We start from the raw sequence: 20,000 nt of genomic DNA, 5'->3' as shown, positions 1-20,000 counted from the left end.
TGTTGTCGAAAGAGAGGGTTCCCCTCAGGGTTATCATATTTCTGATAAATATTGTAATGAAAGAATGATATGTAATCAATCGTGTTCTTTGTGCATGCTCCATCCATGGATATCACTACGGCGCAGTATAACAATATGCTACAGTAGTATCTGAGAATACAAGACTTATAAACCGAATAATGTTCACATAGATTATGTACTAAACAGAAATTGCAATGCAAAAATAAGGAATGGGGCTTTTCAAACGTGATGAAAAGCGATAAGAGAGTCTATGAATATTTTACAGAGAAGGGTGGTGACTTAGAGAGGCAAATTTGCCGACGGCTCTCCTATTGGTTTAGTGGAAACGTGATGACATTGAGGAGTTGGTCTTAACACTTTATAAAGCTTCCCCGTTGGTGGTCAGCCACTGTGAAATAGACGACTGTTAACTTCTGATAGGCGCTGGAAAATCCCTGTGTCTTCGGCACTACAGCAAAAAACATGAGTGAGGTATGTAGCCTACACTTTTCGGTTTTTCTAAATGTGCTATTGTGTGCGTGCGCGAGCAGCTGCCGGGAGACGAAGTGGCGCGACTATTTTCCATAACAGAGTCCGTTAGAAAATAGCATCCGCCCAAAATTACTCGAAATCATTTCAAATACAAATCAATTGCAAAATGGAAATTTCTCAACATCGATGAGATGGATGGGCTTTATCGTCGCGGAGTTGGATGCTGTATAACTCCTGTTCCGCTTTTGATGTAGGCTACGTGTAGTTGGGTGTGCGCACCGACATGAGTTTGGTTGTCATAGAACTAAAAAGGACTAAATCCTATCTTTGAGTGCCTTAACTCTTTATGGAAAGAGTTCATTTCATATCTGTATATGTTCTTAAGTTCAGAGATTCATATATCTTGTTCATAAGTTGTTCTTTTACTCTGTTGGATAATGTTGAATGAGGTAACATTGTGTGCATTGATGCACAACATTCATTACAATATGAAATATGTTTCTCCTTTTCAACAAAATACCGCGTCCATCAGTAGACACTGCTGCAGATGTTATTGTGAACCGCGTCTGCTGAACTATTATTTATTGCATTAAGTGTAGGCTACACTCACTTTCTTGTTGAAAGACGAAATCCGTCTCACCCTTATTCCTTCTTTTCAAAATCAACCACCCTACACTGTACGTGTTCAAGCTAATATTCTCAGTATACGTTTACAACATCGCTGCAAGATGCATGATGAAAGTTCATGGTTGGGAATGGAAAACCGCTGATGGGGGTTTCCCCGCAAAAAAAGCTGCCCCTTGATCCCGGCCACAGATGTTCCGGTGCATCTCTGTCTAAAGTGGTCGGAGGCGGATATGAATCGCGCTTTTTCTCAGCCAAGAACGATGTAGCCTATCCTCAAAAGTTCATCACTGCTCTCGTGCATGCCGAGCTGGATCGTTAAAAGCACGAAGTCAACCTGCTCCATCTCCTTCCTGTTGCATAACGCGCCGTCAGTAAGGCTCCCGCTTATAGCTGTCACTTACACTTAGGAATTAAGCAAAGTGTCTCCATATTTTGCAAATATGGCGTAAACGTATTTCTGCATTTCGTTCATGTTTTCAGTGGGTTACAGTGTACAGTGTACCAATATCAACAGTTATAGTTGATATTGGTAAGTCACATAGAATGATGATCATTTGTGATGTAGGCTAATGAATAGTTAAACTGTCATCTTGATTATAACCTACAGCAAAATAGTGCGGCAGCGGCTTGTCTGAAAACGAAGCGTTGGAACAATTGCAGTTCGCAGGACACCAACAGTTCGTTTCCAAAGACAGAATGGCTTGCAGTGTTCATTAGCAATCAATTAAGGAAAAAGCTCACCAAATTCAGCGCAGTGTAGAGCATAGATCAAATTTAACCCACAGCGACTTCGCCAATGTGCTTTCAGTAAATGAGGTTACAGTTCATTGGTATTGACGTGAAACATTTTCACTGACTGGAGACTACAGTCAAAGCGTTAGAGTAGAGCTTTAGACAGCTAATCACTCAAATAATGTAGGCTACTTGTTCCGATGAAGTTTGCTTTTCAATCAATGAATTAGCTGAGGGATATCCCATAAGAAGCTATTATAGACAGAGAATACCAGTGCATGTGAGAGAGAAATTGTGACTTTGGATCAGTTATGAATTTGTGAGGTTATACAGTGCTTGTTTTTTTTTTTTTTTTTAATAAATCACAAAAAACACCCTTTCAAACAAACCTGAAATTCAAGGACAGATTACTCTTAACACAGCAAGTGTAATCCACAACCATCAGGCATAAGGGTGTATGACCTGGGTTGTGTGTCCCTGATGATGTAATTCAGAGAGAGGGAAGGTGACGAGTTTGTCTTGAAAATGAAACAGTGGACGGTCAGCAGTGGTGGTGTCTTATGTCCAGTGTGTGTGTGTGTGTGTGTGTGTCTTACATTGCTTATGACTGTCCTCTGCAAATTAGATAAGGTGTTGGAAAGATATCCATTTTCCCTTTGAGACACAGCTGCAACACACACACACACACACACACACACACACACACACACACACACACACACACACACACACAGAGGAAGAATGATGCCTGTCGTTTTTAGATACATGGAGGAGGAACGGTGGGTTGACATGGCCCACCAATTTAACCACCAAGGAGAGTAGCCACAGAGAGAGTGAGAGACAATCTTTCAGTCTCTCTCTCTTTCTCTTCCCCTTCTCTCTGTCCCTCTCTCTTTCTCCGCCAGCACAGCCCACACACTAGCCCCCCCCCCCGCCCTAACCCCCCCCTCTCGCTCCCGTGCCCTAGTCAGTGACTTGCACTAAGTTGCACTGCTGTCCCGGGTGTGTGGGAGCTATCCATCTTCCCTGGGCACTATGTACTGTACATGCCCCCCCCCCCCCCCCAGAGGATTGTGCAGAGGTCTGATGAAGACAGATACATGTCCCTGCATTATCTCCACCCTGCTCCACCCAAACGTTATGCCTGCATCTGCATTGCCAGAGTAATGGTAAAGGGAAATGAAAATTGAGCTGAAGCTTACGTTTGGCCATGTCAGGCTATCTCCATCCTGCTCCACCCAAATGTTATGCCTTTATCTGCATGATCTCCACCCTGCTCCACCCAGACTCTATGCCTGCATCTGCATTACCTCCAAATCCTATGCCTGGACTTTCCGTTCTGAATCCTTCGCTCCATCTGCATCCATTTGTTTACACTGGCATTGTTTTTTTTTTTTTTTTTTTTAAAAACATTGTTGTGTAGAGGGATGCCTTTTGAAATATAGAATTTTATTTTGTATTATTATTTTTGATGGACCGTTGGTAAATAATCTTCATATTATTTACTTTCTGTCCGTGCTCTTTGAAAACCTGTCAACACTAGGTAAACAATCATTTTCTTTCTGTCAAAAGAAAGCATGTTGTATATGTGTGAGCAGAATGAAATCCTTTGATCCTCCCATGACTCTGCCCACTTGCCCAATAGCACAACATGGTGAAAATGTGCACTTGCACACCAATCCATCCCCATCCCCATCCCCATCCCCATCCCATCCCCATCCCCATCCCCATCCCCATCCCATCCCCATCCCCATCCCCATCCCCATCCCATCCCCATCCCATCCCATCCCATCCCATCCCCATCCCCATCCCGTCCCCATCCCATCCCCATCCCATCCCCATCCCCAATCCATCCCCATCCCATCCCCATCCCCATCCCGTCCCCATCCCCATCCCATCCCCATCCCCAATCCATCCCCATCCCATCCCCATCCCCATCCCCAATCCATCCCCATCCCCATCCCCATCCCCATCCCTTATATCCATCCCATCCCCATCCCCATCCCCATCCCCATCCCATCCCCATCCCATCCCATCCCATCCCATCCCCATCCCCATCCCGTCCCCATCCCATCCCCATCCCATCCCCATCCCCAATCCATCCCCATCCCATCCCCATCCCCATCCCGTCCCCATCCCCATCCCATCCCCATCCCCAATCCATCCCCATCCCATCCCCATCCCCATCCCCAATCCATCCCCATCCCCATCCCCATCCCCATCCCTTATATCCATCCCCATCCCCATCCCCATCCCCATCCCCATCCCATCCCCATCCCCATCCCGTCCCCATCCCCATCCCCATCCCCATCCCCATCCCCATCCCCATCCCCATCCCCATCCCCATCCCCATCCCCATCCCATCCCCATCCCCATCCCCATCCCCAGCAGCAGCAGCAGCAGCAATGTGTTAATACAGCTCCAGCGAGTGCTACAGTTGCTAATTATATGGGCAAAGCACATGAGCTTTTTCCTGTTATGAGTGTCAACAGGGTAGAGAGGAGCTCATCTCCAATGGGTCCCATCCTGTCCCTGCTGAAAAGCCGCCATGCTCCACGATGCTATTGATCCCCCCCCCCCCCCCCCCCCCCCAACTCCACACCTCACTCACATTTTGCACGGCAAGGTCTAATTAACTTCAAAGGCATAGGCAAGCTGCGAGTGCGAGCCCAGCTTCCCTGCTCACCGACACAGACTGGGCTGATGCAGAGACGGTGTCTAGGGAACGGATGTAAGATGTACCCCCCCACACACACACACACACACACCTCCACCCATCCACACATTACTCCTCCAGTAGTTTTGCGTTTTCTATTTTCTCCCCCGATTTCTGCTTTATTTGCCTGACCCACCTGTTTTTTTTTGTTTTTTTTTGGCAAATAAGCCAGACGGGTGTGCTGTGCTGTGCTGTGCTGTGCTGTGCATGACGGCTCAGTGTGGGGAGCAACACTAATTAGCAGGCTTCAGGAGCCAGCGTGAGCACAGCCCCACATATCTCCAGTGAGGTCATTAACACATGTTCCACTTCTGTTCAGAGCTAGTGCCGTCTTAAGGAGCTGTGAAAAAAAAAGCAACTGGTTTTCCAAAAAACAACATATGGTGTTATCCGGTGCCTCGTTATGTTGCATCCCATTTCCCTAGTCCTGTGGAGCAGATTTGTCTTCACCATTTTATACAGTGCAGCCAGGTTTTCTCGCAGAACTAAATGGAGGAATGCCTCGTGTGATGCTGGGAATGTTGAACCTGTGCTTATATTAGGCCACGTTGTTTTCATTATACTGCAAATGCTGGACCTGTGCTTATATTAGATCACATTGTTTCTATTTCTGATGAAATGGGGGCACTTTTTGGATGCTGATGTGATGATGAAAGATACCCATGTAAGCTTATAAGACTCCAGAGACTAGAACTCCTCCATCCATTTGGTCACTCTTCAGTTCTGGAGACTTATGATGGCCATCTCTATGGGTGTACTGTAGTAGGGCAGTACTGTACTCCTGCGCTACCTCCTGGTAGGAAGCCTTAATGTGTGTGGTGTGTGTGTGTGTGTGTGTGTGTGTGTGTGTGTGTGTGTGTGTGTGTGTGTGTGTGTGTGTGTGTGTGTGTGTGTGTGTGTGTGTGTGTGTGTGTGTGTGTGTGTGTGTGTGTGTGTGTGTGTGTGTGTGTGTGTGAGAGAGAGAGAGAGAGAGAGAGAGAGAGAGTGAGTGTGTGAGTGAGTGAGTGAGTTGCACACCGGTCTAATCTGATGCTGACAACTCCCCAATAATTGCCCGCCCCATTTTCACTGTGCCCCCACTCTCACTCCCCACGCCTCTCGAATTCCATACGGACATCTTCACACATCAGCGCACTGGCCCCCCTCATCCATCTTTCTCTCCCCCCCCCCCCTCTCTCTCTCTCCCTCTCTCTCTTTCTCCCCCTCTCTCCCATTTTTCCCTTTTTCTCTTAAACTCATCCCCCATCCTGACTCCCACTTACCCGTTTCTTATACTCTGACTCAGGGTCTCTCCCCCCCCGCCTCTCTCTTTCTCTCCCTCTCTCTCTCCCTTCCTCCTCTCTCTCCCTCCCTCTCTCTCTCTCTCTATCCCTCTCTCCGTGTGCCCCATAGCTTTACAGCACTCAGGAGGCTGTGCGCTGCTTGCCATATTTCCCGGCATCTGTCAGAAATGAGATTGGACATGTGCTGTCATCACTCGCAGCGCTCCCTCTCCCTCTGCTTGCTGTTGATAATGATTTTTCTTCCCCTTTATTTTCTCGTGGTGTTAAGCCGCTTGGTGTATTATGCTCTGAAGAGAAAGCCTATCTCCGCTCGCTGCTCTCCGCTCGCCTCTCTCAGCGGCTGTGTGCCAGTCCTGCACTGTACGAGGGTCGGGGGAGGGTGGTTTTGACAGACAGACAGACAGACAGACAGACAGACAGACAGACAGGCAGGCTGTGTCCCCGTGTGCTACCTGGTGTGTGCAGGCTAATGGTGGCTCTGGCTGCGCGCGTGCTGAAGAGCTCTGCTAGCTCAAGGCTCTGTTTGGCTCGCGGCGTCAGGATTTGGATTGTTCTGGGAGGTGGCAGATTGCCACTGATGCACCTCACTCTCTGTGTCTCATTTTCCATTTCATATCCTGCTCCCCATCTCTCTCACTGGCTTTCCATCCCTCTCTCTCTCTTTCTTTCTTTTTTTACTGGTTTTCCATTCCTCTCTCTCGTTCTTACCATTATTCTCTCTCTCTTTCTTACTGTTCCTCCATCCCCCCCTCTCTTCTCTTTCTCTCATTCTTTCTTTCTTACCGGTCTTCCATTCTTCTCTCTCTCTCCTCTCTCTCTCTCTCTCTCTCTCTCTCTCTCTCTCTCTCTCTCTCTCTCTGTCTCCCTATACACCCCTCCATTTTAATTCAGTCCCTTAAGTGCAGTGTTAACTGTACTGCAGTAGGTCTCCGTGTTTGCGCCAGGTCAGCAGCACCAGAGCAGTAAATCGCAGCGTTAGCCTCTCATGCGCTCGAGCTCTGCAGCCTGGTGGTGGTGGTGGTGGTGGTGGTGGTGGGGGCCCACGGGTGGGGTTGGGGTCAGTGGTGGTGGGATGGTGGAGGGGGATTCATGCACGGGTGGGGTTGGGTTGGGTTCAGTGGTGGTGGTGGGAGGGTGGAGGGGGATTCACGCACGGGTGGGGTGGGGTTGGGTTCAGTGGTGGTGCTGGGTGGGTGGAGGGGGATTCACGCATGGTTGGGGTAGGGTTGGGGTCAGTGGTGGTGCTGGGTGGGTGGGTAGGAGAGTGGGATGTACCCAGAAATGAAGCATTAAGCAGCTTTGCGTGTGGCGTACGTGTGTCGTCCAGAGGCTGGATTAGGCCAACAGCGTGGATTTCATATCCCAGTTGTGATGTTCCGACAGCTTGACGGACAACCTCCCCCCCCGGTAGTACGTATGTGCCTGGAGATGGGACTTCGCTCTTGACACCAAGGGGGTTAAACTGGCTTAGCCTGCTCCAAATGGTGGTGGTCGATTGGTCCCACGTCGGCATGGGCAGGGCAGGCTGGCCCCTTGTAGCAGGAGTAAATCTTTTGCGCTGCCCGTGGTTTGATGGTCAAAGCTTAGAGAAGAAAATCCTCTTGATGCCAGAGTCAGAGCCCCCCTCACCCTGGTGACGGGCACAAGTGACAGCTGTTGATCCCTCGGAGCAGGAGAAAAAACAACAATAACACAGCTCAAAACAACAGAGTATTATTATGGCCTGGACTATGACGTATGGGGATATGATTTTTTAATATGAGGACGCTGTTTCAAACTCAAAGCCTCTTCCCTTTGTTCTTCATTTTTTATTATTAAAACTTTGCATTCCAAACAGCTATGCTTCACCGTAGTGTGTGTGTGTGTGTGTGTGTGTGTGTGTGTGTGTGTGTGTGTGTGTGTGTGTGTTCTCCGTGGAATGGTTATTAAGTAATGGCAGCAGTATATGCTGAACATACCAAATGCAGGAGAGTAAATCAACGGGGTATGAATATTTGAATGGCAATTTTACTCAATGAGAGGATCATAAATCTTTGGAACACACACACACACACACACACACACACACACACACACACACACGCATACACACACAATCAAAAGCAGCCACACACATACATGTACATACTAAAACACACACACACACACACACACACACACACACACACACACACACACACACACACACAGTCGGAGCCTAAGCCACACACACCCCCTAAACACACAAGTGTGGTTTAAGATTGAGTGTCTCTATGTCCATGAGAATAAATTATTGTTGTAATGTGGCTATTTTTCTTTTTGATCAGCATCGCACCATTCACTAATCTCTCATGCTTCACACACACACACACACACACACACACACACACACGCACCAGACCGTAATGACCCGCGGGCCCACGCATTGTTTGGCAAGAGCCGTGCATATCACTAAATTAAATCGATAAAACAAATGGACAAGTTTATTAGAGGCCTGATAGAGATGCCTACTCAGGATAGCAACATCAACAGTACTAACAGCAACAACACCATCAGCGTCTGGCCCGCTGACTGATGAGCGAGCACGGGAGGCGAAGTTTCCGTCCGACGCGTCACATTAAAAGCTCCCCTCATTTCGCTAATGTCTTTTCTATTGAGTCACACGACAGGCGAAGCGATTGACCAAATAAGTGGGGATATCGTTGCGTCTCATTACATGGCAAATCTAAGCACTCCGTCGGGATTAAATCGGTATTAATATCTCTCGGACCGTCTGTCTGTGTGTCTTCTCTCGCCGACTCACAGATTGTCATTAAGCGCTCGTTTCCAAATGCCGTTGCTGTTGGACACAGACTCGGCTCGATGTGCCTTAAAAGACAGAGAGAGACGTACGGTAGCGTCCCGATTTGGCCTCATAATCACCACGGTACACACATCCATCTGCAGAACACAACGCCACAGTGCAGGCTGTGCTGGCCGATCAGCTCTAAAAGAACACAGTAATCTCTCATTTATAGCTCTGCTCAGCTGTGCTGTGCTGTGCTGTGCTGTGCTGTGCTGTGCTGTGCTGAGTTGTGTGGCAGGCAATCACCAAGGTCCACTACTGTGCTGTGTACAAGGGTATCAGCAGGGTCCTCTATTGTGCTGTGTAGGGTATCACTAGGGTCCTCTATTGTGCTGTGTAGGGTATAACAAGGGTCCTCTATTGTGCTGTGCTGTGTGGAGGGTATCACCAGGGTCTTCTGCTCTATTTATTGTTATGGGTGTTTTCTTAAAGCTCAGGGACCCCGAGCTGTGTCAGCAGAGGCGGTGTATCTTCCACTATGTATTTTTATATGATCCCTTGACAAGGAGTGTGTGTGTGTGTGTGTGTGTGTGTGTGTGTGTGTGTGTACACAAGAGACAGTGTGTGTATATATGTGTGTGTGTGTGTGTGTGTGTGTGTGTGTGTGTGTGTGTGTGTGTGTGTGTGTGTGTGTGTGTGTGTTTTGGGGATGGGTGAGTTTGTCCACGGGCTCTCCTGCCAATGCACTACAAATATTTCCTCCCACGGAAAAATCATTACGCCAATTCATTCTTCTGGTCCCAGGAGGGGAACAGCCCAATCAATGCAGCTGTGCCGTATATTCCCTCCCCTATAGAGCTGCGTATAGCAACATATTGCTTTGCAAACGCAAACACATCCCATGTCACCACCCCCCTATATGTGCAACTTAATTAATCACTAACAGCAACGCGCCAACCGGGGTAGCCTACAATGGAAAGGTGATGAAAAATAGTGTCTTGTGTACGGATGGAGTCTTAGGATTGCACATAGTCTACACACACACAACCCACGTAACAGCTGAGTCTGAGAAAGGGTCTAATGTAGACCGACCACACCGGCCCCATACTCAACTAGGAGCATTCTACTGAAAGGATGCGCGCATCATTATTTTATTAATTATATGCTTAACCAACAATGCACGACTCTAAAATTCCATGTCATATTCAATGTTCTTTTTCTTTATGTACAATGTACTATTCTTTAGAAGGTTCGTTGTATATTATACAACAATTGGATTCTATGAAGCTGTTTCTTTGTTTCTGATTGGCCGAGAGACGTTCCATGAGTTGAAATATCCTACGATAATCCACTCGGACTTTTTATGGCTATGGCTATGGCTATGGCTATGGTTATTTAGCAGACGCCTTTGTCCAAAGCGACATACAAATAAATAACAATACAAATTAAATTAACAGTGAACAATTACAAACTAGGGAGAATAGTAATATTATCAGTAAAACAATAATTTTAAGCACTAACCTAATGAGAAATAAAACAGTGAAATGAGAATAGCAATCAAATAAGTCACTCAGTTAATTATATATAATAATAATAACTAAAGCATGGTATGGCTAAATTTAAGGACAATAGCAAAATAAATTTCAAATTCTATCAATAGACAAATTATAACAAAACAATACTATTATACAAACCATAACACATCACAAACTCAAAGGACTAAGTGCATATTAAATAAATATGCCTTAAGACCCCTCTTAAAAGATCCAAAGCTGTTGCTGGAACGGAGAGCACTGGGCAACTCATTCCACCAACACGGAACCACTGAAGAATAGGATCTACAATTTGACCTAGCATGTATGGTTGGTCGACATAACAGACGCTCCTCAGAAGATCGCAATGGGCGGTTGGGAATGTACATCGTGATTAAAGAACTGAAGTAGCTGGGAGCAGATCCAGTCAGTGTCCTATAGGCCAGAGTGAGAGATTTAAATTTAATTCTGGCTACTATAGGGAGCCAGTGGAGAGTAACTAGGAGAGGGGTTACATGTGTCCTCTTTGGCTGATTGAAGACCAGTCGTGCTGCAGCATTCTGAATCAACTGTAGTGGTCTTAATACACAAGCAGGTAGGCCAGCTAACAGAGAATTACAGTAGTCCAGCTTGGAGATAACCATTGCCTGTACAAGAAGCTGAGTGGAATCTTGTGTCAGATAAGGTCTGATCTTCCTAATGTTGTACAGGGTATACCGACATGACTTTGCAATTGAGGCAACATGCTCAGAGAAAGTAAGTTGGTCATCAATTATGACACCCAAGTTACGTGCCGATCTGGTTGGCGTCAGTGAGGATGAATCAAGCTGGATATTGATCTGTTGGGGAATAGCTGTTTTTGCTGGAAACACCAAGAGCTCAGTTTTGGAAAGATTAAGCTGAAGGTGCTGATCCTTCATCCAGATTGAAATGTCCTTCAGGCATGCAGAGATCCGATGGGAAACACTAGAGTCCTCAGGTGGGAAGGATAGGAAAAGTTGAGTGTCGTCCGCATAGCAATGATATTCAAATCCATGAGAGCGAATAATCCCACCTAAAGAAGTGGTGTAAATAGAGAAAAGGAGGGGCCCTAATACTGATCCTTGGGGGACTCCTGTAGTGAGGTCATGAGACTTTGATATCTGTCCCTGCCAAGACACGCTAAAAGAACGCCCTTTAAGGTAAGACTTGAACCAGTCAAGAGCTTTCCCAGAAATTCCCAGTTCATATAGTGTAGAAAGGAGAATGTCATGGTTAACCGTATCAAAGGCTGCAGATAAATCTAACAGAATTAACACTGATGACTGAGCAGAGGACTTAGCTACTCTCAATGCTTCAGTCACAGATAGAAGAGCAGTTTCAGTAGAATGACCACTCTTGAAACCAGACTGCATAGGGTCTAGTAGGTTATTCTGATAGAGGAAGTCACACATTTGCTTGAAGACCACTTTCTCCAAAACCTTTGACAAGAAAGGAAGAAGGGAGACAGGTCTGTAGTTCTTCACATCAGTTGAATTAAGTGTACTTTTCTTCAGCAAAGGCGTAATTCTTGCCTGTTTAAAAGAAGAAGGAACTATTCCAGAACTGAGTGAAGTATTAAATACATGTGTGACTGCCGGTATAATAGCGGGTGCTATAGACTGCAGGAGCGTAGACGGGACAGGATCCAAAGGGCATGTTGTTGGACGGCTTCGCTGAAGCAGTTGAGAGACCGCTTCCTCATCAAGAGGAGAGAAAAAGTCCAATGATGGCATCATGCTAACACCAGGCAGAGTCCTTCTTATAGGGTCATCAAACTGAGCACTTATCTTAGCAACTTTCTCAGTGAAAAATGTTGCAAAGTCATCTGCTGACAGTGAAGTAGCTGATGGCGGTGGTGGAGGATTGAGAAGAGACTTGAACGTAGCAAAAAGTTTTCTGCTGTCAGTGGCGTTCTCAATCTTACTCTGATAATATGTTCTTTTTGCAAGTGTGACAGTGGATGAAAAAGATGATAGCATAGACTGGTATTTACTAAGATCATTTCTATCTCCAGATTTACGCCATTTCCTTTCAGCAGCTCTAAGTTCCTTGCGTACTGAGCGTATACTGTTTGTCAGCCATGGATGGCGAGGTTTAGAACGAGTGGGTCTTGTGGAAAGTGGACATGCTGCATTCAGACAGGATGTCAGTGTAGAGCAAAGAGTGTCTGTAGCATCATTAACCTCAAGTGATGAGAATGAGCTTGGAATAGGTAGAGCAGAAGTTACTAATGTTGCAAAATGTTCACTTGAGAGGCTTTTTACAGCTAATAATAAATCACTCCGCGATACAATGTCAAATTGAGAAGTGTAAAACGAACTGTCACGTTGCATCCAAGCTGAAATACAGACGCTCAGAACATAGAATATGACGGAGGTGGATATTAGCTAGTTGGATGGCATGTAGGCGAAGTAAAATAGTGATGTTTCAAAGCTAAAAGCATGTCCTACCTAACCAGACGCAATGCGAGCTAACGTTTATTAGGCTACATTGCTTGACAACGGGAGAGATAGAACTAACGACTGGCTTTTGGCCATAGCAACGTGCTTTTAGAACTAACGACTGGCCTTTGGCCATAGCAACCATCCATTTAGAACTAGTAACGGCAGTTTGTCCTGCAAGTAATAGAAATTTGTGGCGGAGAGAAGTAGTTCTACAAACAAGACAGTTTTAGCGATTTAAACGTTTACATTATAATGGGGAAATTAGCGCAAAAAACAAGTGGTAGAATTGTTGTATAAAAGCAATATAGCACTCGTGGTCGTGGGTTGTTGCTGGATATTCCCACGGGTGTTGTTGCCTGCGCCACTCGGCCTCCGGCCTCGAGGCTACGGCCGAACAACACCCGTGGGAATATCCAGCAACAACCCACTCCCACTCGTGCTATATTGCTTAAATATTCTACACACACCAGTGTGGTGATAGGCTACCTGCTGAAGGGAAATACACTCATAGGCTAATCAGGGACATGAGAGATTTTATTTAGTAATGGACATGCCAGAGATGGAGGCTTTCATTTCTTACTAAAACATCTTTCGGTTATGGTTTGAGGTGTTGTATTTCAACCCTCAAAAGCCATAAGTGGTTCTTTCTCAGCTGTGTAGAGGGAGAGGATTTTGAAGGTATACCTTTGCTTTGCCCCCTGCTAGCTACAGTACTGCTATATCTTGGCCTATGAGAGCAGCAATGTGTCTCTGGAGCCATCGTCACGGTGCTCTCGTCAATATAACACAACTCGTGAATATAAGATGTGTTCAGTTCCGTTACAGTGGCTTCACAGCACCACAAGACATTATTTGAAATCCCAGTGCAAGTAGTTAGGGATCCTCCTCCTCCTCCTCCTCCTCCTCCTCCTCACACACACACACAATGGGCAGATCTCTCTCCTCAACATGCTCCTCTCTGGAGCGCAATAAACCAGCTGCCCGCTAATCAAATCAGCCTTCACGCCTCGCCACGATGGCACACCACAGGCCACTGGCTAAATATACTCAGCAGGCCGCAGGGCTAATGTAATAGCCTTGAACAGGACAACAGACACAACTCTACCCAGAACGCCTCCTCTGGGTAGCACTGAGCCACAGCTGAGGGTCCTTTTGATAGGTGTGCTGTAGGTTCTCTACTCGTTAAGCCCATAATACTCACCGCAGAGCATTCCTGGTTCCAGAGTAAAAGTCCTGCCATACAGTATATTCTTTCTACCTGTGCACTTAACACAGGTGTTATCACTAATTAATGTATCAGATCTACCTGGCAGCTTAATTAGGATGAGCTGGTTTACTAAATGGTTGCATCAAATACTTGGCCGGACCTTTACTTTCTGAACCGGGGATGTCTGCCTCTGCCGCAGAGGATGATTCAAACGAAATATTGATGGATTCAGTGATTGAGAAATGATAAGCCCGAGCTGAGTAGTCATGTGTAGGCAATCACTGAGCAGTTGGGTTGTTTTGCAGTGATGTGAATATATACATATAAACATAAATCTGTTGAAGAGTGTTGTCAGATATTCAATTAATAAAAAAATCAATCTCAGTCGTAAAACATTCACTGGGTTGACAACATAAGCAAAGTGAGGGGTTCTTTTTGTGATAGTGAGAGAGAGAGTTATGGTGGGAAGAGAAGGATGGAGAGAGTACAGAGAGAAAGAGATGGAGAGAGAGAGTTGTGGTGGAAAGGGTAGAATGGAGAACAGAGAGAAAGATAGACAGAGTTATGGGGAAAGATAAATGGTTGCATAGAGCAAAGAGAGAGAGAAAAAGAGGAGTTTTAGAAAACAAGTGAAAGAGAGAGAGAGCAGTCTGCATCTCATCATCCCTTGAACCCTGCAGCCATCTCTCCAAACGGTAAGTGGGCATCTGCCGTTTAATCAGCCATGTTTCCATCTCCAAAGCTGCCCAAATGCTCAGGCGGGCCGGCCGCAAAGCACTCTGGGAGAATGGTCCGGGGCTGGCTCAGAGTAATTGCCCCCTAGACACGCCAACAGATAATGTCCAAATAATCCGCTAAGAGCCGGCCGTCAGCGCAGCGCACTGTGTGTGTGTGTGTGTTTGTGTGTGTGTGTGTGTGTGTGTGTGTGTGTTTGCATACAGATGAGATGTGTGTATATGTGGTACAGAATGATCAGTGTGGAGGAGTGGCAAGGTCTGGAGTAAAGGTCAGAGGTCAAATGGGTAGAGGTCAGAGTTCAAAAGGTTCTGCTTACCCCAGAAAGACCTTCACACACACCAGCCATCACAGTGATAGAACGTCTGCGTTGGTGTGTTTTCTTGATCGTTTTCCTTCTCACCTGCTGCTACATACTAGTTCATTGCTTAAAATGAGTTTACAGGAGATAATCAGTAGTTGCTGACAAGATGTTAAGTTGCGGCAGCAGAACACGCGTCGTTGTTCATTTGGAAACTTTGTTGCGATTAAAGAGCACCTATCTGTCATGATTTGCTGCTAGGGTGGCACTTTCTGTACAGTTTTGGATCCCATTACGGGAGATGAGCAGCTGTTCCTCCGGGGAGTAGCGTGAGCGGGAGAGATCTCATTAGCTGTGTAGCGCTGGAGACGCCGGAGCTAATTTGGTGCGGGGTCGACGCCGAGGTGACTCACCGGGGGAGAGGCGCCACCGCGGGTTATCCGCTGGTAACGAGGCCAGGGACGGCGAGCTCCCCGCTGACTCCAGAGGTCGCGGCCAAGGTCAGCGGAACGCTCGAGAAAACTTGCGTGCCGAAATAAAACCCTTTCGCCGTTTCGCTCGCCAAGTCGGACGGGTGTGCGTCCAGGCGAGAACATCCCGCGCCCTGCTTTTCTATTTATAATTGCGTAGTGGGAACGGCAAGTTCTGTGAGTTCAATCTTTTGCCCACTCTTGTGGAACAATGGAAGTCGATCTAAAGAGAAAAAAAGAAGAAAAAAAAGAAAGATACAGCAAGTCATCTCTGAGGATGAGCGACAGCCGCATGAGTACATGAAAGACAAAAGGAAAAGACAACAGGGGCTTCGCTGGTGGGAGAGCACTGGAGCGTCTCAAAGCAATATGGCTTCTCCCAAGCAGCTGGCGGAGCATCGTAAATCACCGCTCTTGATGACAGCTAATACCTGCCAGTCCGTCTCCTCAGCGTCAGCTGCCGTCGGTGTCGAGAGTACCTGCTGCTCGCCTGAGCGGGGCTTCCGCCGCCTACCGGCTTTGTTTTTGTTTGTGTGTGTCTGTGTTTGTTTATTTGTTTTCATGATTGCTTTCGGCTTCCCCTGCCTTCCTGTAAGCCCTCATGCGCCACCGGCCTCGATGTTGAACTCTCGACAGATGTCAGGTTTTAGCCCCGGAGAAACAGTGGAGGGAAAAAAAAAAAAAAAACCCCTAGATTTGAACAGACACGTGTAACTAAAATGGCCAGAATGCGCACTCAGATTCACCTAATGTCCGAGGGTAATTTTAGAAACAACATTAGCGTGGAGTGGAGACCTGCGAGTGAATAATCCCGTGGTGGCGCTAGCCTTAGGTGTGCTGTAACCTTCTCTCTGGGGATGCATGCACTGCTCTGCCATTCCAATGACATCACCCCATTTTACAGACGAAGTGTTTGCGTCAATCAGTCAAAGAGGCAGCATGCAAATGCATGCGTTTTGCTGTCGGTTTACTTCCTCCCTTCGGGGGTGCATGGTGTCATGGACAATACATCAGATATTTATGCAACACTAAGCACACATGGAGATCGCTGTACAGCAATCTGAGCACGGTGTGTGTGTGTGTGCGTGTGTCGGTTGTTAACACACATGAAAGATTTAAAATAGAGCTGGGGCATCTACAGTTTAAATTGAAGAGAAATAATTACAGCTTTCACAGATCATTTTAGCAGCCATGTCATGTGAGCTGAGGAGAGCTGACTGTGTTGTTGTGGCTCATTGCACTATGGAGCGTTGGATGTGCTAGTCTTCATTGTGGATGCATGTGTTGCTGCAACGTGAGCAGATGTTTTTTCACCCAGCCAGTGCGCTCTCATTGCCTTTAATGCAAAGCCAATCAGGAGACCTTACCACCCGGCCCTCTCCGTTTGTGTGTGTGTGTGTGTGTTTGTGTGTGTGAAAAACACACCCCCAGTAACCTCTCTGTGTTCGGAGGCGCTCGGTGTGTGTGTCATGCCTCCTTGTGCCCCTCCGTGAGATGGAAGAGATATGATGGAGGCCCTCACACACACACACACACACACACACACACACACACACACACACACACACACACACACACACACACACATACACTCTCTCCTCGCTCCGCTCGTTCAATCTCTCGCTCTGGCTCTCAGTGCCGCCGTCTGTGGCCTACTTCTGCATCCTCTGCCTAAATTGTTAATGGACAGCGAGTGCCGTGTGGAACCTTCCTCAGACTGTGCGCAAGCTGCCTGCCCGTCCGTCCCTAAAATAGAGCCACATACGCCATTACAGCGTTATTATTTATTTATCCTCGTAATTCTACCCCCCCCTCTCCCTCCCGTTCCGCCACTTGAAGAATTGGACCTAGTTGTCTGCCGGGCCCCAAGTTCCTCCCCGTCTGAAGTGTTAGATTGTAGAGAACTTGATTATAGTATTAGCATTGTTTATGCACATTTTTGGAAACTGGGTCTCAAGACTTGTAGGCCACAGACTACGCATGAAATGTGAAGCACCTTATATGGCCTACTAAATGAAGCGCTGCACCTAGACCTACATTGTCCATTTTCATGATATTTATTTGTATTTCAATGATTTTTTCTTCAAGCACTAACTAGCCCAGACTAGTGTGATGGATCTAAAGCCCTCTAATCTATATTAGGCTCATGATGGTATTGTAGATTAAACAGCGCAGTACAGTAGCAGGCTGTAGGAGCAGCAGTCAGAAGCCCAAATTGCACTGTGGTTGTTGCAGGAGGGTGTTTAATCTGAGGATGAGGTAGTGTGTTGCAGTTGGTGCAGGAGGGTGTTTAATCTGAGGATGAGGTAGTGCACTGCGGTTGTTGCAGGAGGGTGTTTAATCTGAGGATGAGCTAGTGCTGCGGTTGTTGTAGGAGGGTGTTTAATCTGAGGATGAGGTAGTGTGTTGCGGTTGTTGCAGGATGGTGTTTAATCTGAGGATGAGGTAGTGCGTTGCGGTTGTTGCAGGAGGGTGTTTAATCTGAGGATGAGCTCGTGCTGCGGTTGTTGCAGGAGGGTGTTTAATCTGAGGATGAGGTAGTGCATTGTGGTTGTTGCAGGAGGGTGTTTAATCTGAGGATGAGGTAGTGCTGCGGTTGTTGCAGGAGGGTGTTTAATCTGAGGATGAGGTAGTGTGTTGCGGTTGGTGCAGGAGGGTGTTTAATCTGAGGATGAGGTAGTGCACTGCGGTTGTTGCAGGAGGGTGTTTAATCTGAGGATGAGCTAGTGCTGCGGTTGTTGTAGGAGGGTGTTTAATCTGAGGATGAGGTAGTGTGTTGCGGTTGTTGCAGGATGGTGTTTAATCTGAGGATGAGGTAGTGCGTTGCGGTTGTTGCAGGAGGGTGTTTAATCTGAGGATGAGCTCGTGCTGCGGTTGTTGCAGGAGGGTGTTTAATCTGAGGATGAGGTAGTGCACTGCGGTTGTTGCAGGAGGGTGTTTAATCTGAGGATGAGGTAGTGCGTTGCGGTTGTTGCAGGAGGGTGTTTAATCTGAGGATGAGCTCGTGCTGCGGTTGTTGCAGGAGGGTGTTTAATCTGAGGATGAGGTAGTGCACTGCGGTTGTTGCAGGAGGGTGTTTAATCTGAGGATGAGGTAGTGCACTGCGGTTGTTGCAGGAGGGTGTTTAATCTGAGGATGAGGTAGTGTGTTGCGGTTGGTGCAGGAGGGTGTTTAATCTGAGGATGAGGTAGTGCACTGCAGTTGTTGCAGGAGGGTGTTTAATCTGAGGATGAGCTAGTGCTGCGGTTGTTGCAGGAGGGTGTTTAATCTGAGGATGAGGTAGTGTGTTGCGGTTGGTGCAGGAGGGTGTTTAATCTGAGGATGAGGTAGTGCGTTGCGGTTGGTGCAGGAGGGTGTTTAATCTGAGGATGAGGTAGTGCACTGCGGTTGTTGCAGGAGGGTGTTTAATCTGAGGATGAGGTAGTGCACTGCGGTTGTTGCAGGAGGGTGTTTAATCTGAGGATGAGGTAGTGCACTGCGGTTGTTGCAGGAGGGTGTTTAATCTGAGGATGAGGTAGTGCTACGTTTGTTGCAGGAGGGTGTTTAATCTGAGGGTGAGGTAGTGCACTGCGGTTGTTGCAGGAGGGTGTTTAATCTGAGGATGAGGTAGTGCTACGTTTGTTGCAGGAGGGTGTTTAATCTGAGGGTGAGGTAGTGCACTGCGGTTGTTGCAGGAGGGTGTTTAATCTGAGGGTGAGGTAGTGCACTGCGGTTGTTGCAGGAGGGTGTTTAATCTGAGGATGAGGTAGTGCACTGCGGTTGTTGCAGGAGGGTGTTTAATCTGAGGGTGAGGTAGTGCACTGCGGTTGTTGCAGGAGGGTGTTTAATCTGAGGGTGAGGTAGTGCTGCTCCATGATGGGGAGGCAGAGGAGTAGCAGTACCTGCTGGGCTCACAGGCCACAGAGATGTTTGTGAGACGATGAGCCATCAGGCCTCGTAATTAGGAGCCCAATTGAAAACCTTGCTCTTTTCAGCTCATTTGCTGGTGTGTGTGTGTGTGTTTGTGTGCATGCATGTGTATGTATGCGTGTGTATGTTTGCATGTGTGTGTCTGTTTCTGTGAGTGTGTGTGTATGTGTGTGTGTGTGTGTGTGTGTGTCTGTGTGTGTGTGTGTGTGTGTGTGTGTGTGTGCCTGTGTGTGTGTGTGTGGGTAGATGCTCTGCTCTCTCTCTCCGCGTGGCCCACTAAAGTTGGCAGGGCGTAATTTAGGGCATCCAAACCAAGAGGGATGAGTCATACAAGCCCCTCTCATAGCACAGAGCGGTCCAGTGCTGGGAGACCGAGCGCTCTCGCCCCTCGCTAAAAATACCCACTCCTCCTCTTCCTCAGAGGTGGACCGGGCGGAGCGAGGAAGGAGAGTTAATGATGAGAGCGGCCTAATGGACTGAAGGCTCGTGATGGAGATTCTACTGAGTCGCGGACTGAAGGGAGAAATCATGATTTTGGAACATGATTTTCTAATTCAGAGCCTTTCACAAGGTTTCCTGTTTAAAGAGATGCATCGTGGGCTGGACATCGGGGCTGTTGCATGCAGAGCTTTTGGCCTGATGCTCAGCAGTGCACACTTGCCATGATCACCATTAATATGTCAAATGGAGATTTTTTAAATGGTTCAGGTTTGAAAGAAGAGGCTTGTAGGCTATCTTACCCACCGTAATATTGAAGAGACAGGTCA

General features: G+C 47.2%; 1 protein-coding gene across 1 annotated transcript in view; it reads left to right on the top strand.

Annotated features, from left to right (window-relative positions):
• The first annotated feature begins 355 nt into the window (after positions 1-355).
• The window catches only part of LOC134099092 (calmodulin regulator protein PCP4-like), a 47,884-nt gene continuing 28,239 nt past the window's right edge, over positions 356-20,000 (top strand). Inside the window, exon 1 of the mRNA XM_062551819.1 lies at positions 356-492. Within this exon, the coding sequence (XP_062407803.1) occupies positions 484-492 (9 nt within the window). The 5' untranslated portion in view covers positions 356-483. The remainder of the gene's footprint in view (positions 493-20,000) is intronic.

This window comes from Sardina pilchardus, chromosome 13, assembly GCF_963854185.1.
Source record: "Sardina pilchardus chromosome 13, fSarPil1.1, whole genome shotgun sequence".
Classification (NCBI taxonomy): Eukaryota; Metazoa; Chordata; class Actinopteri; order Clupeiformes; family Clupeidae; genus Sardina; species Sardina pilchardus.
The sequence above is the reverse complement of the archived record's forward strand: the minus strand, read 5'-3'. Positions and strand labels throughout refer to the sequence as shown.